Source organism: Vanessa cardui, chromosome 20 (genome assembly GCF_905220365.1).
Source record: "Vanessa cardui chromosome 20, ilVanCard2.1, whole genome shotgun sequence".
Lineage (NCBI taxonomy): Eukaryota > Metazoa > Arthropoda > Insecta > Lepidoptera > Nymphalidae > Vanessa > Vanessa cardui.
Genome location: NC_061142.1, coordinates 6,604,043 through 6,631,416, shown reverse-complemented (window position 1 = coordinate 6,631,416; position 27,374 = coordinate 6,604,043). Strand labels below are relative to the sequence as shown.

Here is a 27,374-nt window from a genome sequence, read left to right as displayed (position 1 = left end):
TGGTTCCCGAGGTTGGTGGCACGTTGACGATGTAAGGAAAAGTTAATATCTCTTACAGCTTCATCGTCTATGGGTGATGGTGACCACTTACCATCAGGTGGCCCATATGTTCATCCGCAAACTTGGGGTGACTGCTGACTGACGCTGTAAGAAAAATTACAAAATTCAAGTTTGTTACATCACGAATTTGCGAATGTAGATGTTTTGTTCCTTGTACCTGTGTGTGCATTGGCTCACTCGTCCTTCAACCCAGAACACAACAATACTAAGTATTGTTGTTTGGCGGAATATTTATTAAAAATACTAATATTTACTGTTTCTCGAAAGAATGTAGTTATTAAGAGTACGTGTCTACTTTAAATAATAGTGTCCACAAAGTAAGACACAATGGCGTACCAATAAAGAATGATTAAATAGAAATAATAATTATTTTCAGTTAATTAACAATAAAATTTTGTATATTGTATTTGAAATTCTAAATTAGAATAATTAAAAATTCTATAAACTTAATATAAGGATTAAGTTTCAGCTTGCTTAATTGTCAAAGTTTGTAATTATATATGTTTAAATGTATTTGACGGCGCGTCTATGAAAGGAGTGTGTTTATTAGTGTTGCATATTGATAGTCGACTATCGATATACTTTTGATAGCATCGATAGTTATGTACTATCGTTATCCAGTTATTTTCCGATAATATTACTTTCTCAAGATATTAAGTAAACGCTATCGATAATTTTGCAATATAGCTGTTTATAGTAACGGTGCATTCGTCTATGGTTGTAAGGCGGCCATTTTGATTATAATTCGTAATGTAACCAACATATCACTGATATCCAATACCGTATCTAGTACTTGATTATTAGGAAATTTATATATTTATTAATAATATTGCAACATTTTAATAGCATGCCTTGAAAAAGAATTAGTTTAACAGTCTTATTAACTACCCACATACATTTACAAAAATCATGATGGTTTTTGTAACTTTTGAGCAAGGCTATCCTGCATATTTATACATATGTATTACGTTATATAAGTTTAGCTTAGACAAAAAAGATGGAGCTACTGTAACATTCAAGTGAAGCAACAAAATTGAATACAAGATTAAAAGCTAATGCAAATTATTTGTAGTGTGGCAATATTTAATTCGATAATACTTTCGATGTATTAACAAAAAGGCGGCGTTTTGCAATACCACAAATATGTATTTGTTTTTGTAGCTTCACTTTAATCTTCGGTAAGATCTTTAAATATATTGTTTTTTTTATATATGAGTGTTCAAATATGTGTTTTGATTTTGGTTCATTTAATTTGATAAAAATATCCAATTGACCTATAATACTATTTTTCTTATATCGTTCAAGGAATTAGTTAAACAAATAGCGTAGTTAAAAACAAGCGTTCAAAACTTAATATTAATAACAAAATACTGTTCTCGGTAGAATATTCATCTTGCTTTAAGAAAATTTTACTGCAAGACACTAATAAATTATGTATGGAGAGCAGAGAGAACTCCAATTAACTAAGCCAAGATAAATGTCGCTACTAAAACAAGAAATTTCATTAAAATTAACCATTTTTTTGGCCACTAAAATTTTACAAATGCAGTTACATTTTGACTATGAACAGCAACTTATAATACGTAATCGGAAACTTTTTTTATATTGTTGATATATTTAAACATCTTACGCGGAAGAAAGGCTTTGTGCGAGCCCGTATGAAACCCACTCATAATATATTCTTCCGCCAAGAAGTAACTCAGGCACTCAGTTCCAAATATTGGTGGAATTGTTTATTTAGAAATATTAAAATTCCATACGTAGTCAAAGTGGTAAAGGAGTGTCGATAACGCTGACCGGAAAACCTTAATTACATACCAATCGCGAGGAGGATGACCGCTCGCAACCTGGCGGTCAAAAAGACTTCTGCCCGGCAGAGAAGCCTGAACAGAGCCCTCTAACACTGACGTACAAGCGACTGGCCCTTGGTTGAATTGGGAAGAGAATTTGGACGAAGAAGTCAAAGTCGATGGTAACTTCTTACCATCGGGTATCCCATTTGCACGTCTGGCAACTTTCATAAAAAAAATTAATACCAAGTTTTATACAGTTTTAACATAATAAAATTAGTATATTCTAAACATAATCATTATGCATGAAACCATATAAGTACTCTGTACTTCCTTCCTTAATCTCCTCCTTGTAGTAGTTTTATATATCTTGGTAGAAATTTAATTAACACCGTCTTCGAAATATTTATTTACGAACGAATAATTAAAGTCGAATCACCATTGATGTATGGGTCAGAACATAAAACAAATGATTTGTTAAAGATTTAAAATTCATTTTAGGATCCATAATATGCATGCTATACATACAGACTTTGTTAGAAAAATTATAATTGAAAAGAGAGGAATTTCGTTTATATTATTGAAAATCTATTATTGAAATAGTTCAGCTAACTTTGTGCTATGGTATGGTGTTTTGTAGTAGACTTTTGTATAGGCTCCTTTATTTAAGTAACACTACGCATTCTGCCATACGAGTCCTTGATAGTATGACGAATATTAATAGATGAAATTTATTACGATGTATCTGGGGGCACGGCAGTGCCCCCACCAAGTCGAGCAAAAAAGCAGCACGGCCGTACCATCCTTTTCTCGAAGCAATTCAGGCCATTTTCGACCCCCTGTAACTTCGTTGTGGATAAAACTAGAAGACTGAATTTTCAGTAACCATGCAAGCATTGTAAAGACACGGTATATTTCAAATTTCATTCAATTTGAACTAGTAGTTTAAGAATTATAACGGGTCAAAGTTTCTTAATTTTGTCACTCACTCACTGACTCACCGATCATCAAAATTCTAAGGCACTTCTAGCAGACCTAGAAGCTTCAAATTTGGAATATAAGTAGTGTTTAGTGTATGAACCAAGGAAAAACTAAAATAATTAACAAAATGATAAAATTAAAAAAAAAAAAAATTACAAATTCAAAGGAAGATTATTTATTATATTATTATAATAACAATATAATAAATTTATTATATTAATAAGCTTTCGAAAATGTTTGTTAATTGTGTAATTACGTTCTCAACTAGTGCACACTTATAACTACAAGACCAGACTAAACTATGACCATGTTTCTTTACATTTCCAAAGACCGCTTTTCCTGTATTTATTTATTATTTTTTAATTTATTTTATAATATTATTAAATATTTGGATATTATGTATTATTATTTTTAATAATAAAATTAATATTATTAATAATAGTATATATTATTAATAATAATATACATATTAATATTTTAGTGTATTAATTACATAAAATATGGATATCGGTTCTGCAGTATTCACATCCGGTCAAGCTTACGTGGCACTTTCGAGAGTTACAAGTCTGGGCGGTTTACATCTAATTAACATCGACTTTGGAAGTGTTAAAGCGCAGGAATCCTCAATTTGTGAATACAACAGACTAAGAATCATTTACCGTCCAGATTTGTCAAAAATTTTAACATCAAGGCCTCCCAGAAAAACACATAGAGATAGGGAGTGGGCTCTTAGAAAAACTGTAGCTGAAGCTCAAGAAGTAGTACCGGAAAAGAGAAAACGGAAGGCTACCTACAAAAATAAGAAAAGTTAATAATTCAGAGAGAGGGCTTTAAGAAAATTCGTTGCTGGTAGATATAAGTAGAAGGTACCGAAAAGAAAAAAAGTAGAACTGTCTACAAAATACAAAAAGAAATGAGATTCCATCAAAAACAATACTTGTCAAAAAAAACAAGTCTCGCAACTCAGTTGTTCTGCGGTAAAAAGTTGTGAGATCCATGTAATACCAAGTCTTATCCATGTAATACTTAAGCGACTTCCTGTCTTAATACGTCCACTCCCTAAGACCACGATCGTGGTCCATATATTGACTTGGTCATCGCACTAAATAATTTAATTAACACGTGTTTTTATGCGATGGCCGAGTCAATATATGGACCACGATCGTGGTCTTAGTGAGTGGACGCATTAAGACAGGAAGTCGCTTAAGTATTACATGGATAAGACTTGGTATTACATGGATCTCACAACTTTTTACCGCAGAACAACTGAGTTGCGAGACTTGTTTTTTTTGACAAGTATTGTTTTTGATGGAATTCATTATTACATGAATACATCATACGTCAAATTTTCTAGAACAAAAGATCGTTAAGATTGTACAAATCGAGTGTGGTAACTGGTAGTATATAAATATTAGCTTCATATACTACCAGTTGTCGCCCGCGGCTTCGCTTGCGTTAGAGAGGTTGGTTGTCTGATGTTCAGCAAATAACTAGCTTATGTCCTTCCTTTGTGTTTAAATTAGCTTCACACCAAATTTCATCGAATTCGGTTCAATGGTTTGCTCATTAAAGAGCAACAGACAGACACTTTCACATTTATAATAGTATAGTTAAGTACATAAATGAAAACAAAGCACAACTAACTAAACACATAACTAACATAGTAATAATATATAATGTACTTGTGCCTTCCTTGAAACACGTTACATCACCTACTTTAAGTATTATTAAAGTTATTGTAGCTGTAATTCCAGTTAAGCGTTTCAAATGAACAAAAAATCTCATTTATTAGTATTTATATTAAATGGCATATTTAATTTATGAAACCCCAGGTCAGCATCCAACTCTAACCTACCGCTTTCATTAAATTACTTGCATAATGAATAAATGTATTACACGGGGGACGGTTTTCTCAACTTTTTTTTTTATTATTAGCCCGAGAGAACTGTCGACTTTAAGTTATTTTTTATCTGTAACATTATAGATTTCATTCCGTCGTCCCTTTACTAGATTTATTCTAAATGTAAATGGTTCGGCCCTGTGACCGTCTTTTACATTTTAAACTTGTAATGAAGTAAATTAATATTTGATGTCATTTTTATGGTTTGGCAGGAACTTTATTGATTTTAGTTCAACGATTAAGAAACGAATTTTCTTAATCTGCGCTATATTACGAATTTAATGAGTTTATAGTAGAATATATTACAGGCAAGCCAGTCTGGGTTGAAACCACCTACTAAGGTATTCTGCCACTTATATACTATCTTTTTTTTATGGTATAGGTTGGCGGACGAGATTATGGGCCGCCTGATGGTAAGTAGTCACCATCACCCATAGACAATGACGGTGTAAGAAATGTTAACTATTCTTTACATCGTCAATGTGCCACCAACCTTGGGAACTAAGATGTTATGTCCCTTGTGTCTATAGTTACACTGGCTCACTCACCTTTCAAGCCGGAACACAACCATATTAAGTACTGTTGTTTGGCGGAAGAATAACGGATGAGTGGAACCTACCCAGACGGACTAGCACAAAGCCCTACCACCATGATCTGTGTGATCTCAATCTTTGATTAATAATAATTTAAAAAAAAACAAATACTATAATATAACACTAATATTATGTTTGATATTATTTTACCGAATTTTACTAGAAATAATGACACGAACTATTACAGACACAATAGTACTGAAATCGGTATGAACATAAAGAGCAAAAGAATATTTACTACACTCTATATAAGTATTGAAATAATCCTTGTCAAAGGCTCACTAGACTGAGAAACTTAGTGCTATTAATTCATTATTTTAAAGTGATTCCTGCAATCCTCTTTTTGTGAAGGCAAAGCTGCTAGCAAACAGCAAAATGTACGACAAAAATTCTACCAGGTTTTAGATTTAAGAGCAGAAATATAAAGAAGTATAGCGCATTGTACGGAATTTTAAAATAACTCAGCATAAATTCCAATGCACTAAAACATTTTATGCTAACAAACACTACCATTTTTTTTGTTGTGTATTACTGTACCGTCGACAAAAAAGGATTCTATGATACTATTTATATATTTCTATGGTATATTTTAGGTAATATTACGACTACTTATTTAAGTAGAAAATGTGTGGATTATTTTTTATATTACTATTTGGTAAAACATATTATTTTATATACTCGCAAGTATAACTGACTTATTTTATATTGCTGTAGCGTATTGTAAACTTTGTATAAGTTTCTGTTATAGTTTGAATTGATTGTTTTTCATTTGTTTTTTCTCTTTAATTGACAGTGAACTTTATGATTTTTTTTCTTTTGCAGTATCAACAGTAGACGTAGATGCTGTGCTCGGGCGGACTGCGTCACTACCTTGTGACGTCACACCCGATACGAACGAAGATAGAGTATACATGGTGCTCTGGTTTCGAAAAAGCGGCGGAAAGCCAATTTACAGGTAAGATATAAATTAATTCTATAAGTAATTATCAGTTTTATTATGTGTTATTCTGATTATTACAATCATTTATGATAAAGCATTTTTCTTATTTGCGAAAAAAAAACAAGTTATATTTCCGAATGAAATAAAAAATGCTTTATAATTAATTCATAGAAAGATTGGTACAAGATGTCGCTATCATTATAATGAGACTCAAATATGGATAATTTAGAGAATTACGATGATAAAATTTATTACGAAATTCAATATGATTTAATAGAAAATTATAAAGGTTGTTCCTCCACGGCGCCACTCGCGTTCACAAAGATAAAGCAAACCACAGACGTCTTTATAAAATCTTTTACTTGTATTTTATGTTATTTATGTTTAACAAAAGACTTTGTTGTGAACAATAAAATTTTCCCGGTTTATAATTAAGCCTGTTAAGGCGGTGCTAATGAACCGTTCGCGTCACCTTAAACGGATAAGCGGAAGCCTAGTACAGACGATCCAATTAGCGTACAGAAAATACACTTACAACGAAACGCACTTAAGACATTTCACGCGATTCGTTAACGATCACACTTGATTTGCGGGGGTTCACAACCTTTTATTGTCCTCAAGCCCTGAGAGGGCAGCCCCATTCAATCGTAAACATCAAATTAGCCCTTGAAAGCACTTACGAGTTCCATTAGCCTCTGTTGTAAAAAAAAAATCTTTATCTTTTGTTAGGGCCTGAAAATGTTTACGATCCAGGGAAGACCTTTCCGAGTTCTATTGAAACAACCTAATAGCTTCCGATGTTTTTTAAACGAAACCTCTATTGAAATTATTTAATTAGCGATCGAATAAACATCTGTTATATTATTTTTCAGTCTCTCAAATCGCTTCTTCATCGATTTTAATTAACAAATTGACTCGAGATTGTTGTTTTAAAATACTTAATTAAAAATATATAAAATTACAAAGGAAATATAAAAATGTATTTCAATCAAAGAAGTAGACAAAATGTTTTAATAAACTTATGGAAGTTGAACAGACAATAATTCAATTAGGTGACGAGAAAATATCTATTGAATCGGTAGACGGCAACATCCTTAATATCGTTATTGGGATTCAAGCAATGTCTAAATTGAAATTATAATAATTTTATGCAGTTCAAACGAAAAATATTATGAGTCAGCTCGGCCATCGTCGTCTTGTTTTTTTTTCAATTATTATAATATATAAAAAAGTAATAGTGAGGTAACAAAGAGTCTGTATATTTCCCACTGCTGGGATAAGGCCTACTTTTCCATGAAGAAGAAGGTTTGGAACATACTCCACCACGCTGTAATTGGAAGGGGTTTGTGGAATTCACATGTTGCTGAATTTCAATGAAATTAGACATGCAGGTTTCCTCACGATGTTTTCCTTCACCTCCGAGCAAGAGATGAATTATAAACACAAATTAAGCATATATATATATATATATATATATATATGCTCTATATATATATATATATATATATATAGTGGTGATTGCCTGGATCTGAACCCGCAATCATCGGTTAAGATGGACGCGTTATAACCACTGGGGTATCTCAACTCGCTTGCTTTTTATAAGATGGGAATATATAAATATCCATTTGAAAAACAATTTATAATATATTTGTTAAGTTTCTGCAACTTTGTAGTATTTTATTAAAAACACACTTATATGTTCAAAGGGTACCTTGACAACGAAACTTTTGCTCTCTTACTCATCAAGAATAAAGACCGTTAGTATTTATTTTTATTATAAAATTATATTTTTCTATGACGAGAATACCTAAATATAAATACAAATTAAAAATATGATAGTGTCCCTTACGATAAGATTCACATATACTTACTACTAAATTGTACCAGTTTTTATTGTGCATTAAAAAAAGAGTATGCGAAATATGATTGTCACTAGTAACAAAACAGTGAGTCAAATTTCAGCTTGATAAATCCAGTGGAACTGGTTTAAATTCAGTAAAAAGATTTAAACGGTAGGTATATTAACAGGTAAAGTCAAATACAAGCCGGTGAAATTAAAAAGATAAACTCGAAAAGAAATAGCGATTCATTTGTCGGGCGAAAACAATATTGAAATAACCGCCGTTCCTGTTTACGAAGAGAATTACGTGAAATCGCAATTATAAATATCCACGACAATAAATGAAAGCGAAAGGAACGTTCTGCGGGGATAATGCCTCCATAAAAAGCCTACTTAAATTGTTAAATTTACCTGCGAACAGCAGGGTGTACAATCAAATCATCTCTCTCAAAGCTTCTTGGTGTATAAATTAGGATGAAGGTCGGTAAATTGAGAACTGTACCCTTCGTCCGGAAATTGAAAAAGTTCACCGTAGCCTCCTTATTTTCGTTCTAGAACTTGACAGAATCTTCGTTGGGCAAAAAATAAATTTCGGAACGAAGAACGGCCCACGTGGCAATTTATTCGCTTTTATTAAACCGGAGTGGCCATCTTGATTGTTTTGTTAGTAAATTGTGTTATGGAAATTTTTTACACGATATTTTTTTTCAAGAAATAACTAAGTTTAATGGAATTTCAAAATATATTTCGAAATGTATTGCGTTCGAATTGATTTGTTAACGCAATTAGCATTAAAATAATTACACTTCGAGTATGAAATACAGCGCCACGTATCGTATGGAACAATAACAATATTTTTATATTAAGTGCGCGGGTGTTATTTAGTCCCTAAAGAGCAATATATTTTTACTATAATAATTATACTGTGGGAAATGGTTAGTTTTCCATTAAATTAAAAATTAATTCCCAGTGGTCTTATAATAATCATTTTGTTACAGTTTCGACGTGCGAGGGCGTTCGTTTAATAAAGCATTACAGTGGTCTGACCCTGGGGCCTTCGGGCCCCGGGCTTACTTCGCAACTGTTACCCGACCAGCAGCTCTAACACTGAGCTCGGTGCAGCTGGACGATGAAGGTGTATACAGATGTCGCGTTGACTTCAAAAACTCACCAACGAGAAATTTTCAGATTCGACTTATTGTTATAGGTAAGAATTTTTTTAATATGTATTGTATACATTGAGTTTTATTTAAATATTAATATTATAATTAACAACATAAATGTATCACTTTTAAGATCTTATTTTATCTTTTTATAATGACTGTTCTTTTAACTTCTTTTCGCGAACAGTTTGACAGATAGGTTGACATTTAAGGCTACTAATAATTTTAGATCAAAGATTACGCATACTTAACGTATTATAACGTTCCTCAATAAATTATAATATATTTAACGCAAAATAAAAATTTAAAGGGTTCTAATGCTAACAAACCGTCTAACTTTTAATTTCTCTAAAATTATTATTAATTTTATGATGTTAAATATTAGGGTTCATAATTATACTAACGTAAAATTCGACTTTTATAAGCAATCACTATAAGTTACCTATAAAAGTAGAGAATAAAAAAAGTCATGAAACTTTTCATTTCGAATGAAAATTTCATAAAACTGCGACAGGGAATCAATTTAGTCATTATGGATGAGTCGCGGGAGCATCGCGGCTGAGTAATGACGTCCCGTGGACATTTTAATTATGAACTGTCGGCGATGCTCAGACCACGTTGATAAAAACGCCAGCGATGACGTAGATAAAATCTGCTGGAGACAGGGAGGATTTAACAGGAAATTAGATTTGAATGTTTTAAAAAAAATAAGTTTTAAAAACGAGTATTACTCTCGGCTTTGACTAAGCTTCTTTAAAATTTATAAGTAAGTGACTGAAGTAAGTTTTATAACGTCGACTTTAGTGGATCAGTTCAAGTCTATATGTATAAGGCTAATCATTTCGAGAAAAACTATACAATTTTATTTAATTGTGAATATACTATAATTTTACCGAAGGCATTAAAAAAGCATCATCTGTCACTCGAATTATTTACAATAATCAATTTTCAAAAGTATTAAAACATTTTTTTTTACTTTAATCCATACAAAATGTTTACTTTAAGTCACTATGAAAAATCATTCTGATTTGTTATAAGTCATATTATATATTCAGACTAACTGGCTTAACAATGTTCACATAGTGATATTATCATCATCAACTCGTGTATGAAATACATTTCCAAGATTCATAGCAGCATAACCAGTCTATGTGAATAACGATTAAAGTTGATGATTGAAATTGTATCTTCTGTCGCATATTTCACATAGATCATAATTATAATCACCATAAGCTTCAAAAATATCCATTAATCTGGCTTTAAGCGTCAATAATCAGACGTCAAAATTTACTTTCCAACTTTTTGCTCAATGTCTTCTTATCCTTTTTGCTGCGGTTTTCTTATTGCTATATTCCTTGTCACATTTCTTCTTCAGATCTTCTATAATTTTTAAAATAAAGCATTTTTTACGCTGAATTCAGTTGTTTTCGTGAAGTTTTTGGAAAAAGGATAATTTTTACAGGTGAAAAATTTTACATTTGGCATAATGTTACATGAGTAACGATTTTGGAAATGTACTGTTTTCTGACATCGTTCTCTTAAATTTATACAAAATTAAATACCTTATTAAGACTAAAGTTAACCTTTAGTCTTCTTTAAATTTAAAGAAATCGTCTGTTGCTTCATATGAAAACCAAAGACATCGTAGTGTCTTTCGTAAGCCAGTCTTGGTAGGTACCATGAATTTGCCATATTCTATCATCATGCACCAATAGTAGACTTATAAACAGAAGCAGAAGACCGGCCTGCATCATGTTCAGATATTTGGACACGTCGAACAAATAGAGCTGAAAAAACAAAAGGAATAAATAGTATGTCATAATTCAAACCATGATCCATGATTAAATAACATGTTTAACTTATAATAAAGACCATAATATTTATCAATAGATAAAGAAAGGATCAATAAATGAATATTCAACGGATTGACGTTTACATATTGCTCCTTCGATGTACAACACGATAATCGTATATAAGCGTTTAAACGCGTTCTAAACTACCGTCGCTCAAAGGAATTACCCCATCCAATGTGACGAGACATACGAAAGGAGATGGAAAATTTTCTTTTACTCGGAACAAAGCATTTAAAGTAAGCCTCATACCACGTGTACTCCATTCAAATCCATTAGACAACTCGTGCCAAGAGGCAATTTACTTTATATCTTTTGTTAGCAAAGGACCCGTTCCCACAAAGAACTGTTCTGTAATCAGGTGTGCTCACATCGTCATAAATCAAATTACATTTTATAACAACGGATTCTCGTTCACGGGGTAATAAAACAAATACACGATTTCATTACGTTCGATCATGTTACATTCTGTGATGACTTCGCTTGTTACTATGTAACTTGTAATTGTTTTTCAAAAAGCGATAAAAATAGCTATATTTGAAGATCAGGCTTAGAAAATCATAAACTTAGCAAGAAAGTAGGCATCCTGTAGTATAATATTACAAAACATATTTTTCAACGAATGCAACTAAGGTCGACCTACATACACACCATTTAATGCGATCATGCTTAATAAATCATTAACTTATCACAAAATTAGATATTTTGTAATACAGGGTGATCCTCCAAAACTTTTTTATCTACTAAAGCAACGAAGAACGGCCTAGATTCTCATTGTCTTTAAATCAAATCAAGTCAATTTCATTCTAGTAAACTTCACAATGTAATTTTTGTACCGTCAATAATTAAATACTACCACCGTTTCGGAAAGCAGCTTCTAGCGAGAAGAAACTCGCATAGTTGCTCTTTTTAAATAAACAGATTTACAATGCTGTTGTAAATGAGCAATTTACAGTAATTAGTGTCTTATGATGGAATCCGAGCCTAACTCCAGGCGTTTCGTTCTAAAAATTTAACTGTAGTTCTTCTCGCTTAAACTTCGTACTATTGAACCACTACATAGGGCATCTCATTCAATGCCTTTCGCTTAAAAGGAATTGGTGATTCAATTTTTCAAACCCAAAAATATTCATACACCGCATGAATTTCCATTTCAATAATTTTATCGAAAAGTATCCACGACACACCAACAAATGTGACACAACTGCTATTGATATGGTTACTAATTAATTAATTGTGGAAATTCTAACCATGTGGAAATCTATAAGAATTCACTTCGTATTTCGCTCGAGAAATGTTAATAACAGACGTATGATATGCTATCAACTGATAACTGACGTTCTTGTTCTGTGGTGAATCTATTATTAATTGTCTGTGCTGTCTGTCCCTATGTATGCTTAGATCCATTGGCGGATTTACCAATAGGTTAAGTAGGATGTAGCGTAGGGCGGCAGATTTAGAGGGATGACAAATTTAGCCCAAATTTGTTATTATCTTACAAGAGTAAAAAAAAATTATATGCTTACACATTACGTCCGTAATCCGTATACTCGTCACTATATAAAACGAATCTAGTAACTGACTAACTAGGTGAAATATCGACTAGTTTATAAATATACCTATAACGGGAAAAAAACCGATGTAATGGGGACGATAGAACACAAATCATAAATGATGCAAAAAAAAGTAAGAGCGGCAAAAATTTAATAGCCTGCTAGCCTACTAGCGGCAGATTTGTAAACACGCCACTGCTTAGATCTTTAAAATTACACATCGGATTTTGAAGGTGTTTTTTTTAATAGATAGAATGATTCAAGAGGAGGGTTTGTGATTACAATACATCCACAATATAGTAAATATGGCTGACATACTGTGAACATTGTAACATGCAGTATATTTAGTATCAGCATTGCAATTGTGCGAAACCGGGGCGGATCGTTAGTCAGTACAACATAAACGAATAACTTTAGTTTATTATGTTTAATGTAACACTTAAGCTAATTATTTGATATACTCAATGTTTATGTTATGTACATGTTAGTTAATATAACGGGACTATTAACAACATAATAAATTTGAATAGTCATTTGATTTGATTCAGTATTTAAATCGTCTTGATTTTTAATTATTTAATAAGTAATCTATTAAGAAATCTATATTTCATATTTGATTGATTAATTTTTTTTATTCATTGGAGTTTTCATCGTATAAGTATTTTTGTGTGTGAATTACAATTAATCTTAATTTTTTTTTATCCTTTATCGAACGAAACTAAACAAATAGATATGCAATCTGTGTTGGGAGTATAGAATAAACAATGTAGAGGGAAGTAAGAAAAGCGAAAATATTCCTTATAATTTGGATCCGCACATAACTTCTTCAATAAAGCCCTCTTCTTAGTTTATTATACAAGAACACCAAATACACGTTTTTCATGTCAAGTTTAAATTTCAAGCGGATGAAACGTTGCTACCTATATAATTATATGATATACCTAGTACAATCTCTGTAAGACGTTGCATCTGTTGCTATAAGTTGTGTAAATTTGTTTCGGTTGTACCATAGATAATAAAATATATAATATGAAGGGAATAAGTGATAACATTACTATTTTCAGAAATGACGTAAATCAATTTTAATACTTTCAATTTTAAATTTAGTTAAAGTACCAGCTCAAATTTTACAATTATTAGGAAGATTATTACTATAACAATTATGAAACGCTCATTTTAGAGACGAGATGGCCCAGTGGTTAGAACGCGTGCATATTAACCGATCGTTGCGGGTTCAAGCCCAGGCAAGCACCACTGAATATTCATGTGCGTGAATATTCATCTCCTTCTCGGCGGTGAAGGAGAACATCGTGAGGAAACTTTCCTGTGTCAAATTTCATTGAAATTCTGCCACATGTGTATTCCACCAACACGCTTTGGAACAGCGTGGTGAAATATGTTCCAAACCTTTTCCTCAAAGGAAGAGGAGACCTTCAGCCCAGCAGAGAGAAATTTACAGTCGGCTTTAATGTTCACTATGCAATATGAGCTATAAGTAAAGCAATTGTTAGTTGAGCGCGCACTATTTTATTGTAAACTTATTTTAATAGCTAAACATACAACCTTTTTTCTAAGCTAAGACCTTTAGCGGTGAGGAAAAGGCGTGTCCCAAACACGCTGCTTCAATGCGGGCTGATGGGGCAGAATATAATATATACTATTATTATAAATGTGAAAGTAACTCTGTTTGTCTGTCGCTCTTTCACTACCGAACCGAATTTGATGAAATTCTGTATGAAGTCACTTTTTTGCCCAACACATGACAACTAAACCTATAAAAGGCGAGGGAAGCCGCGGGCGTCAACAAGTTACAATTAAATGAAACGTGTATTAAGCATATCTTACTATGTTCACTAAAACAGTTATAAAAACAAATCAAATCAATTAACAAATTAAATTAATTGATGCTTATTTGGACTTGGTCTCGTAATCATCGGTTAAGAAGCACACATTGTAACCATTGGTACATCTTGTCTAAATATGATTTATCAAATTAAATACATTCTTATAACAATCATAAGGGTATGGGAATAACAAAAGCTATTACCTAGGCGTGAAATAATAATGCAGAAGACGTCGTAATATCTTATAATCTTGTAAGCCGATCAGCAATATTAAGTATGCGGTAAAATAATAAGAAAATTCTCTGTTATCTCCCTGCGAGAAGCGTTCCCCCTCTTGTTTTCATTGGGGTTAAGTCTGTTTATATTGCGAGCTCATTTTTCCTTTAAACGTTGTATTTTTCATTTACAATATTGTTTATTAAATAAAAAAAATACGAAAACTCGAACACGATATGATACGATTCGTGGATCAATTAACGATGATAATTAATCAAATTTGGGATAAAAAAAATAGTTTTAATATTTCATACATTGAAAATATTCACCTATCTGGGATAGCGGCACGTGTTACTTATCAATCATACTAATCTATTTTTATTATACTACCTAAAACTGACAGACTTCCTGTCTGTGTATGTGTGGGTATAACAATAATGGCGATCGCTATTAAAATGTGTTTACATCAGCGCTATCTAGTGGATATCAATAAAGTGAATAGTAATGAAATGAGTAATGAATGAAAACCTCCTCTTTCTTTTATTTAAAATTTAAAGTAACAGCCTGTAAATTACCCACTGCCGGGTTAAGGCCTCTTCTTCCATTAAGGAGAGGGTTTGGAACATATTCCAACACGCTATTACAATGCGGGTTGGTGGAATGCACATGTGGCAGAATTTCGATGAAATCAGACACATGCAGGTTTCCTCACGATGTTTTCCTTCACGGTCGATTACGAGATACACATATATATATAGTGGCGCTTGCAGTGGCAGATGCACGCGTCGTTCTAACCACAGTGCCATCTCAGCTTTCTTTTGTTTATTTTTATCAATATGAGTTTAAAATACTTAATAATAAACTAAACAATATTAATTTGATTGGGTATTATTAGATACTTAAAACTTTTTTAGAACAGAGAAAGAAAAAATTATTTCAATATATCAAAATATTTTACATTAAATAATGACTTCATTTGGTCATTTTAAATAATATGTATTATATTTGCGTTTTTTTTTTGTTTATCGTGGTTTAAACAGGGAATAAAATATCCACGACACACTCTTTTGTGGATTTCAATCTATATTATTATTATGTGTTAGAAATTTTCATAAAAATCTGACATATAGATTTTAAGTTTATTAATATTATAAAACATTTATTTATTAAACTGATAATTACAATTATATACCTACGCTTAATTATAAACTGATTAAAAACGCATCATACATAACAAAACAAAAAATATATATCATCGTTATTATGATTGAATTGTTAAGTTGATTTATTAAATTACAATTAGATTTAATAGATTATAATTATTACATATATATATTACAAGATAATTAATATTATTTTCTCTTGGTATAAAGTATTTATATTGTTGTTTCTGTTGTAGTGCCTCCACATCAAATGTTGTTGTACGACAAATCAGGAGCTGACGTATCGGGTATTGTTGGCCCTCTAGTGGAAGGGGCCGCATTGGTGCTCGTTTGTGAAGTACGAGGAGGTAAGTCTTTTTGAATGTATATTTATACATCAAGTATTAGTAATAAATTATTAGTAATAAATTTATATTACTCATTTGAAAGGTTTAAAAAGGATACCAACTGAGCTACTTGCCAGTTTTTCTCACTAGAATTTAAATTTTTGATCAGTTTTTATTTCTTAATACAGTTAGTATATTTTCTTTTTCAAAATCAACAAAATTTTGATCGTAGTTTTGGTCTGGTTTTAATTACAAATTTGAATGATGTAAATAAATGTTCATTCTGTAGTAGAGTTTATTTATATTTTAATTATATTTAGTTTTAATTATATTTATATTATATAACACGAAAATACGACATTTTTTATGATATAATGTTTTCCAAAACGCCAGCCTATACAATAAAAAAAGCTGTATGTATATTTAGTATGTTATATCTGGAGCCAAGAGTGACTATAAAGACCTATTATTACAAAACCTTTATAGAAATTGTTTTAATTCGTATTTTGTATGTATTTATATTTGTACATCTATCTAAAACACTCGCTATAATGACCGTTGTACAAATTAATTTATTTTCGAAACGTGAGTAAATATTAGTTTTAAATGAAGTAGAAATTATTCGCGTAGCATTACGCACAACGTTGACTACATGAATTTATGCCCGATTGATTTCATGTACTCATTTGTCAAATTTTCTATTGCCGTTTTGACATTTGAAACTTTGGCGATTGACGCGTGGTATAAGTTATTAGAGCACATCATTTCCAATTTAATGTTGTATGACAGGTACATTGTGTTGATTCCAAAATCTGATTTAAGCTGACGAGAGAATATAATGGAACCATGTTTTCTAAACTTATGACATAATGTTCGAATTTATTACAGGTGGTTACTACTTATTTAAAGTACATCTGTTTAAGCTGTAGAATAGTTTAATTACTATTAAATTATAAAATAGGATTGGAATATAATTCGGGAAATTTTAGGATTTGTCAAGAGAATTTTGAAGTAGATAATATTATAACATTCTAATTTGACTCTGTTAAGCATCATTAGAAGAATAAAAAAAATATTTGAAGGTTAAAAGAAAATTCCAGAAAGATCAAGGAGACGTAAAATTTTCTCCATAAAATGATTTACAATTTTGAACATTTTATATTTCTGAACAAAATATAATTTAAACTTCGATAATGCATTTGGCACGTCTCGGCGAGCTAACTGAAATTACCACTCTTCGATTTTTCTATTGCTTGACTCTTTTATGGAAACATTGGAAGAGATATTCCATTCCGATGGCTTCATTGAAAAGTCCGCAGTATGGACGGCTGGCGGTGCGCCAGTACGGTGGGCGACACGCGAGAGAATGCAGTTCTATTGTATTATAGTCTTTATAATAAACGCAGGAAGAACTACGAGTGTCAAACTTTATTTATGGTTCGTTGTACCTTTACGGATTATCTTTGCCTGTGTGCTCAATTTTGATGATGCAGCGGGCATACACCAGGTCAATATGAAAGCAATTGTGTATATTTATGTTGGAATTATTCGGTGTCTGTCAATCAGTGATTTTGTTATACACATTTTGTATCGATTTGACGTCGTGTCATACCAAAAAACAAAGTCTCAGAATGTTGATAACAAATATCAAAGTTATATCAATATTATATTAAGTTATTTAAGAAGATTTTTTGAATAATTTTGAACCATTTTACCCCCTCTTTATACGAAGTGTGGGGGACACTTCTCGTTCGTTCTCGTACCTCAAAAGACTCGTTTCGAAAGTCCGGCTAGAATCTACGACTACGTTTCAGACAGACATTTACATTGCTTACGAATGCGGTGATAAAATAATAATATTAAAAAATAATCCTCAAACTGAAATTTTGATGTTGGCTTGCAACAAAAATTTTGCAAACATAAACAAATACAAATTAAACATAGATACTGCCTGTCGTTATACTACAAAACCATTCTTTTACAAACGCATCACACCAATTTAAAGAGAAAGTATCATGACTATTTAGTCACAGTATGTATGTATTAATTAATAAAGTAGTGTACACACTAATTAATTTGGCTGTATTAACATTACATCTGCTCGCTAACCTTTATCAAATGTGGTTACGAAGTGATTATAAATTGAATTAAATTATTTGTATTTCAGTTTCCATAGTAAATGTAAGTTTAGTTAACAACATTACTTACATGTGACTGTGTATGTTAGTTAATATATTTTAATTAAGATTCGAAATTTAAAACTATGACGAAATTTTCTTACTCATATCATATACTTCACTTAATCATAATCGGTCTTGATACATTAAATAATTAAAATAACTCATTGACATTTGTAAATATAAAGCAGCAATACACGTTCGGTCCATTCCATACTCTAATTAAATAGTGTAAAAATGTGTACTTTGAGAAAAATTCTTAACATTTTCATAAAATAGCTTTTTCACGAGTAAAGTCTTCGCCTACCTGGAGTCGGGCCAAATTTTAACGCTGACTTCTTATAATATGTACTCTATCTGCAAAACTCTCTGCGATTAACGTAATAAAACCTTATCACTTGTCTTAATACCTGATGAGATAGGAAAAACGTCTGTACTATTTCAGAACAATAATTGTCACAAAAGTATTAGAAAAAATGATTTAAGTGTCAATGTCAACACATACAAGTATTATCACTATAATATTAAAACAAAGTCGCTCTCTGTCCCTATGTCCCTTTGTAAGTATAAATATTTAAAACTACGCAAATGATTTTGATGCAGTTTTAATAGATAGAGTGTGATTCGAGAGGAAGGTTTTTGTGTATAATACATGGACAATATAGTCAAGAAACACTGATAATTTAAGAATTTTGTAATGCGATATCGTAAATAAACAAATTTTGTAGTATATTTAGTATCAGTATTGCACCCGTGCGAAGCCGGGGGGGGGGGTGTTGGTCGCTAGTTATTAATATATTAAACAATTGGTATGACTGGTTTTCTTTTAAATTTACTGTATTGTAATTGTGTACAGCTCGCCAATAAATACCTTAGAGAGGTTAGTCTTACAGAAGCTTATATGGCAGAACTTGAGGTCCTCGTTTCAATTCCTAGGGGTAGTTAGAATTTGCTGCATTTTGTATCAAGTAACTCACGACGGTCTCCAATTCAGTTTTATTTCGATACAATTTAGAGTTAATAATATTTAATTTTATTATAGGTCGTCCAGAACCAATAGTGACCTGGTTGATAGATGGTACACCAGCTCCACAGTATATTGGCGAAAAGACGGATAATCACGTGGTGGTGAACAGGCTGGAGCTTCAGCATGTGAAGAGAGAGGATCTGAATAAAACGTTCAAATGCCGAGCTTCTAACACGTTGCTTGTGCCGGCGCAAGAGAAAATCGTTCGACTCGAAATTAATTGTAAGTATTTTGACTTTTGTTATATCTCTGCTAATATTTACGATTCGTTTTGGTCACCTTTGATTGAACTGATATCATTTTTATTTAAAAATATCTCTTAAAAATATTTTGTAAGTCGCACGTACGTGATAAAACAACTTATGTTTCATACAAATCAAACACATCAGCGTATGTTTGTATATATTTAAATAACAGTAAATAACAAAGTCAAGACTGACACTAGGAGTGAAAAAAGTTCGATTCTACTTTTAAAGACTAAATATTTGTATAACTTAAGTCATTGATTTTGATATTAAAATTGATAAAGTTTTTTAGGTTTATATAACGTGATCACATTTTTTTTTAAATATTTACGACTAAAAGTTTTTATATTTATATCGCTTAAATTAATCAAAGTTTTTAAATTATTTTTCTCGGTGACCTCTGCCCAGGTAGGTTATATTCATAATTTAGTCTCACAACTTGTAATATATAGTTTCATTCTTAAGTTTCGTCCAATTATTGTTTTTTCTAATTGTAAATGTTGTCTATTTAATAAACAAAATATATGATATATTACAAGCGCAAATGAATTATTTTAAAACATGATATTGCGTAAAATGTTTTTTTTTATCGAGCACTTATATCACAGACATTTTAGCGTTATAACAAAACATAAGTAAAATATATAACCTATTGCGAGCAAAGGTCAAAACCACAAATTCTAGGAAGATGAGAAAACGCGATGCTGGAAAATGATGTAAACCTCTTTGGAGAAAAATTTTTCCTTTTCTTTTAGGTTTTTTTTTTACGAAAAATATATTGACATTAAGATAAATGGCCAGTAACAATCTATTAAGTGAAGATTAGCTAAAATATTTTTAAGTAAAAAATACTTAGTCAAGTTCACCAGTAGCTTCGTATATTTAGTTACCTGAGGATTGGTTGTTCGAAGTCATGGGCAGGGACCACTGAATCTTCCTGTTCTAAATTTGCATTTGTAATTAATTCATCTCGTGCTGGGTGAAGGAAAACCACGTCAGGAAATCGTTCACGAGCCGAATGTTAATCTAGCACATATATAAACACAAGTGTATTGCGTCGTGGTGGATTAAGCTCCAAAATATTCTCAAAAGGAAAGGATGCGTTAAGCCCAGCTATGGGACAATAGGGTGATATAGAACTGATCGTTAAGAGTAATTTTGCAATTTGAAAAATCCTTTTTTTGTGGATAAAATTTTTAGGTGGGACCTTTACGTACTAAGCGGATTGGGTCCATTGTGTTGGAGGCTGATTCAAACGGGAGCAATTAAAAATTGTTTCGAATAAAACGTGCATAACAATAGCATTTAGTTCAATAAAGCTAGATATGGAGCTCGTAGCTTCAAATTTTCCATCGCTATATCGTTCAGAATTCATTTGATTTAACAAAAAAGTAATAACAGTTATAAAATTCAGGTTATCAACGAAATTCATATAGCCATTAGCTTTGAGTATATTTGTAATAGTGAGAAAAACATTTGACACAATTTTGCTTTTATTCATTTTATTTTTTCGAACATTGTTAAGTTTGTTATTTTTGATTATGTTAAATTAAATAATAGCGATGTATGACTGAGTGAGCCAGTATAACTACAGGCACAAGGGACATAACATCTTAATTCCCAAGGTTAGTGGCACATTGACGATGTAAGGAATAGCTAATATTTCTTACAGCTTCATTGTCTATGGGTGATGGTGACCACTTACCATTAGATGGCCCATATGCTCGTCCACCAACCTTTACCAAAGAATAGAAGAAAATTTATTTTTTAAGGCATAGTAAATTAGAAATTCCGATTTTTAATTTTATAATAAATCGAATCTAAAAAGATTATACAAACAAAAAGCAGGTAGAGCGCTTGGTGAAGCAACAAATTGAATAAACATTCAAAAGCGAATACAGATTCCAGGTAGTGCGAATCGACGAGTCTTTACATTATAACCTTAATTTGATTAATTATTGAGGTAAAAATTATTAAATATTGAATTTTGATTTTATATTCGCTATTGTTGCTTCACTATAATGTTTTGTACGTTCCAGCTTTTATAAAATCTAAGAAAAGCTTTTTGGTTCCTTGGTTCAAAATCCAGCTTGCTATGTATATACCTAACTACTACCTGAATATGATAATAATGATACAGTAATTTAATACCTATGAATAAGTTAAGAATATGGAGCTAAACAAACATCAGGGTTATTTTGAGTAAATATTTATATCTGAAATTTCCTTTAATTTTCATGTAAATATCGTTGAGGATTCAAGGAATATACATTTTTAACTATTCTATATTTTAGGAACTTAAGTAATATGTACAGAAGAAAAATTTATTTGCCGTATGTTGTCAATATTAGTAGAGCACATTTAGGATGTTGAAGTAGTACAAGTATTAGTTAGAACTTATGTTATATTTATTTTGACAACATAATATTCGTCTTATTATTGAATAGTAAATTTGTGTTAACAAATATTAAGTATATCAAAAATTGACCGATAAGAGTCGTGATTTATTTATAATCGAAAAGCTAGACACGAATGGAAACGCGTCTTCTTATTGAAGGATGTAGAAACTTATATTTGCACAAAATATTTTTGCTTAATCTTGTTATATTAACATTCTGTCTATTATACCTTATGTATTAAAGTTTATTAAACCAACCTGGAGTATACTTACGTAGATAAGTTACATAGATAAGCAACACTGGGTCAATTTGTGAAATGTGGGACATTTAGGCTAGGCTAAGGCTTCCTTTTTCCTTTCTTCTGTTGATGAATCCACCACATAGTTCCAATTTCAAAAGACTTGGCCATCAACAAAAACAAATGAACATTCAGCAGTGCTTGCATGGGTTTCACAGCAATCATCGTTGATTTTCTGTTCATGCCAATGGCTCAACACTTGGCTCATTCACTGCCAAAAAATTAACTTAAGAACTTCGTTTCATCTCCTTTCTCTTACATACATCTTACATATTACCCGTGCCAAAACGGGATAGAAGATGTAATAAAATTTTATGATTAAATGTTTTTTTTTCTATAGTGCCTCCGTTATCAGTTTCTTTGGTAAGTCGACCGATGCAACTACTAGCTGGTGCGGCAGCAACATTACGATGCGTCGCTGAAGGAAGTCGACCTCCAGCGCAAATATCTTGGTTTAAGGACAATCGAAGTTTTGAAAAGGAAAAGGTAACATTCATTTTATTACGTATTATACGATATTACGTAATGAAGGTTAATTTTATGATATAATTATGGTTATATTAAAGTATTTTGCTACAGAAAATAATTCCATTGGCTTTCTATTCAAAAGAGTCTTCAGTTGAATAATCTTAATTAGAATCGTTCAGAAAATAATGTTATATTAATTTATTATCTTGGAATTATGTCTTAATTAAATCATTCGTTCTAAGTCGATACAAGAAGCTAGTACAATATATAAAGTTTTCGAATAAACTCTCAAAGATTTTGAGGTAACTATCTTGGCTGTAGTTCCAAAGAGTCTCACCCGTTATACAATTTGTAGATAAGTGACCACTCGAATGAAACTTGGACAGTGAGTACGCTGATCTTCAATCCGGCTCCGGAGGACCATGGAGTCACGGTGAAGTGTGTCGCTGCGAATACTGCTTTACCTGAGAAAACAATAGACGATCAAATTAAACTAAACGTCGTATGTTAGTATGATTTTTATACTATCTAGATTCATAAAATTAATCTCATCTGTTAAACGATTTTTGCCAATATTCTCTAAAATTACATTCTATTATGTAATATATATTTTGTTACTACATTGGAAACGTATATTACGTATCTAGATAATGAAAAAAAAAAATGGTTCAAAAGGAATCTTATTGCCAAATACAAATGATTAATTATTCTCACTTTTCTTCATAAGTAAACAAGCTAAAATAAAAAAGAAGTAAAAATTATTCTTCTTTATACTTCGGAAAAATTAATTGTTAGCAAATTAATTCTTGAGAATTTAGAATTTCTCTTCACTGATTCCAAAGCTATTTTGATTTGAACAGCATATTTAATAATTATGATATCTGAAAATTTACTTTAGATTACTATTAATAGTTTTCATTTGATTTGATATTGAACTTTGAACTTAAAAAATACAAATAGTATGAAGGCAATAATACGATTTATTTTTATTTCGAATATTTGATGTTAGTCAACTAGAAAATTGTGGTGTAGTATGCAATATAAGATTCAATTTATACGGATCACGAGCTGCAATCGGTTTGATCAAAGAGAAGGACGGCAAACGTGGTATGGCGCGTAATTGTCATAGTCACCAAAGCGTAGCATTTAACGGTCCGATACATAGGACGGCTGGTCCTTATGATTAGAGTAATAAAGTTGAAGATTAAACTTCAAATTTATTCACATAGAACGTTCTGTTCCATGAATTTTAAATTTAAAGAAATTATATTAAATTTCTTGATCGTGTTGAACTTGTGCTTTTTTCGTTAAATATTTGTGATCATTTTTTTCAACTTTAATATTTAAAATATTTGTTAAAATTAAAATAAAATTCCAAAAAAAAGGCTCTATAAATTACTTCGGTATATTATTTAAAACTTAGCACTTGAAATTCAATTGACATCTAAATAATAAAATTAAGCTTTTAAGTAGTGAAAGAAAATTGAATTTTCTAAATCTCTGCTGTTAAAAATTTAAATAATTTAATTAATTGTCCTCCAGACAGTCCGTTATTGACATTGACCCTTGGAAGCACTCTCAACCCTCACGACATCAAAGAAGGCGACGACGTGTACTTCGAATGTAATGTGCGTGCCAACCCCAGGGAACATAGGATATCGTGGTATCATAATGTAAGTGCTAATCGATTACAAAGAGCAATTCCAATAATGGTTCCGTTCCTGTAGATATTTATCTTAACTAATTTATTGTATTTCCTGCTAATGTTATAAGCGTAAATCATACAAAAGATATCGATCATAAGATTTATCTTGATAATGGTATTGGGGAGATAAATATTTTTTTTGTCTCACAAATGGTTTAGAATATATATGTGTAGTAGTTTTCGAAAATATTCTTCGTCTTCTCAAAGCTTAAAAAAAAGTAACAGCCTGTAAATATTCCAGTGCTGGGCTAAAGCCTCCTCTTCCATTAAGGAGAGACTTTGGAACATATATCACAACGCTGTTCCAATGCGGGTGGAATATGTTCCAAACCCTTAACGCTTCCTTCTTTTCATTGCTCAATTATGGCCTTTTTTAAAAAAGAACTGATACGAGACTCAATGCAACACCCTGCCTGTTATGGGTGTATATTTCTCAGATTTATTTTACGACATTTCTCTTAACTTCAAATAGTAAAACAACTCGTAAATAACCCATTGCCATGAAAGTCTCTTGTGAAAAATAAAGTTTGTTTATGGCTTGCAAATTCAGTTGAAATCCAGGCAAGCATTATTTGCCTGGATTTGATCTTACGACCCTCAGTCAAGACGTGTCGTATAAACAGGGTCGCATCACTGGCAGTCGTAAATTGCTATAATATAGTGACCAGAAATTAAAAAAAGGAAAACTTCAATAACGTAAATAATTATCGATTTTAGGGAAAGGGCCATATGAGCTAGTTCTCACTTCATATATTCTACATGTGCAAGGAACATAACATTTTGGTTCCCCGGGCTGGTGAATTGACGATGAAAGAAATTGTAAATATTGCCTAAAGTGCCACTGTTACCACTTACCATCGTGTACCATTTGCGAGACTACCAACCTAACATAATAGATACCCTTATGAATAATTAGAAAATAACAAGAATTGAGATTCAACGCGTTGCTTTTATCGTAGGACAGACCAGTTACGCAGAATATGACATCTGGCATCATCCTAAGCACGAGATCGCTTGTTCTGCAAAAAGTGACGAGACAGGAAGCTGGACATTACTCCTGTAGAGCTGCAAACGCGAGGGGAGAGACATCCAGTGAAAGTGTGCGGCTCCGTGTGCAATGTGAGTATATTATAGTAGACGACCTCCATGGTCGAGTGGTGTGTACACCAGTTTTCATGGGTAAAGCACTCCGAGGTCCCGGGTTCGATTCCGGGCCGAGTCGATGTTGATTATCATTAGTTTTCTATGTTGTCTTGGGTCTGGGTGTTTGTGGTACCGTCGTTACTTCTGACTTTTCATAACATAAGTGCTTTATATATGTGATGTTGTCTCATATATTTATTTATTTTCTTCTAAGTTGATTCTGGCTACAATGGCAGTGGCAGACAATATTAATTTCACACTTTTGCTAAATTTACTAGAAGGCTACCTATAAATGTAACTTAGGTGATGATTAGTAAAAATGCTGTTATCTTCTTTCGAATACGAAATCAATAATGACAGAAACAGAGAAATCATTGTTTAATTTAAACACTTATGTAGCAATATTGGTAAGTGATGCTTTAGGCCATTATACCAGACTGAAAGTCTCTACGCGAAAATCAATAAAACTGTATATAATAATATTAATTATCATATATAGTAATTTAAAATATAAAAAAGTAAAGTAGTATTATTTCCATTCGTATTTCATTTAATTAAATCGAGCAGAAACACAGACATAGTTACGCGGTTTAATAGCACTTATTGAAGCAAAAGTTACTTCAATTTAGAACCACCGAACTTCTATATGATGAATAAGTACACTATATTGTATAATTTCGATCTGGAGAGCGAATTTGTAACAATAAGGGAAGTTTTCAGTCAACTATTTTAATCAAACCCCAAAGGTATCATTCGACTTTTGCCTTTATCAAAACTATACAATTATTTTAGTGAATAACTAATCAAATACACATTTGACTTTATTTGAAGGATAAACCCATTTGTATATTTATATTATATTTATTTATACTTGGTAGGGCTTTGTGCAAGCCCGTATGGGTAGGTACCACCCACTCACTAGTTATTCTACCGTCAATTAACAGTACTCAGTATTGTTGTGTTTCGGTTTGAAGGGCGAGGGAGCCAGTGTAACTACAGGCACAAGGGACATAACATCTTAGTTTCCAAGGTTGGTGGCGCATTGGCGATGAAAGGAATTGTTAGTGTTTCTTACAACGGTGTGACCCAGTGGCGGATTTACAAATCTGCCGCTAGTAGGCTAGTAGGCTATTAAATTTTTGCTGCCCCTACTTTTTTTTTGCAACATTTATGATTTGTGTTCTGTCGTCCTCATTACATCGGTTTTTTCCCGTTATTAGTATGATTATAAACATGGTGACATTTCTGTCAGTTACTAAATTATTTTTCCAACCCGCTATGTTATGACGAGTATACGGATTACGGACGTAATGTATATAAATATAATTATTGTTTTTTTTTTATTTCTGTAAGATAATAACATATTTGGGCTAAATTTGCCGCTCCTTTAAATGTGCCACCCTAGGCTCCAGCCTACTTAGCCTATTGGTAAATCCACCACTGGTGTGACCACTTACCATCATGATGGCCCATATGCTCGTCCACGAACCGATATCATAAAAAAAACATATTTGTGTTAAATTCGAATTTCCACGATACATTAAAAATCATTCTACGCACTGTTCCAACAGAATAATAAACTTGTAGCATTTATTTCAATCTATGTAAACAACGCTATTACCGAAATTGTGGAATAGCCGACGTATTTGTATTTACGGCTTTAATATCAACCTCGGTTAACTCCTATCGAATA

At 31.8% G+C, this 27,374-nt stretch overlaps 1 protein-coding gene across 1 annotated transcript in view; it reads left to right on the top strand.

The window, feature by feature from the left end:
- Window positions 1-27,374, top strand: part of LOC124538631 (neural cell adhesion molecule 1-like) — a 158,477-nt gene that overhangs the window by 114,837 nt on the left and 16,266 nt on the right. The window contains exons 3-10 of the mRNA XM_047115751.1: window positions 6,147-6,279; window positions 9,103-9,311; window positions 16,130-16,240; window positions 19,439-19,645; window positions 22,706-22,851; window positions 23,189-23,339; window positions 24,376-24,506; window positions 25,498-25,657. Coding sequence (XP_046971707.1) covers window positions 6,147-6,279; window positions 9,103-9,311; window positions 16,130-16,240; window positions 19,439-19,645; window positions 22,706-22,851; window positions 23,189-23,339; window positions 24,376-24,506; window positions 25,498-25,657 — 1,248 coding nt within the window. The remainder of the gene's footprint in view (window positions 1-6,146; window positions 6,280-9,102; window positions 9,312-16,129; window positions 16,241-19,438; window positions 19,646-22,705; window positions 22,852-23,188; window positions 23,340-24,375; window positions 24,507-25,497; window positions 25,658-27,374) is intronic.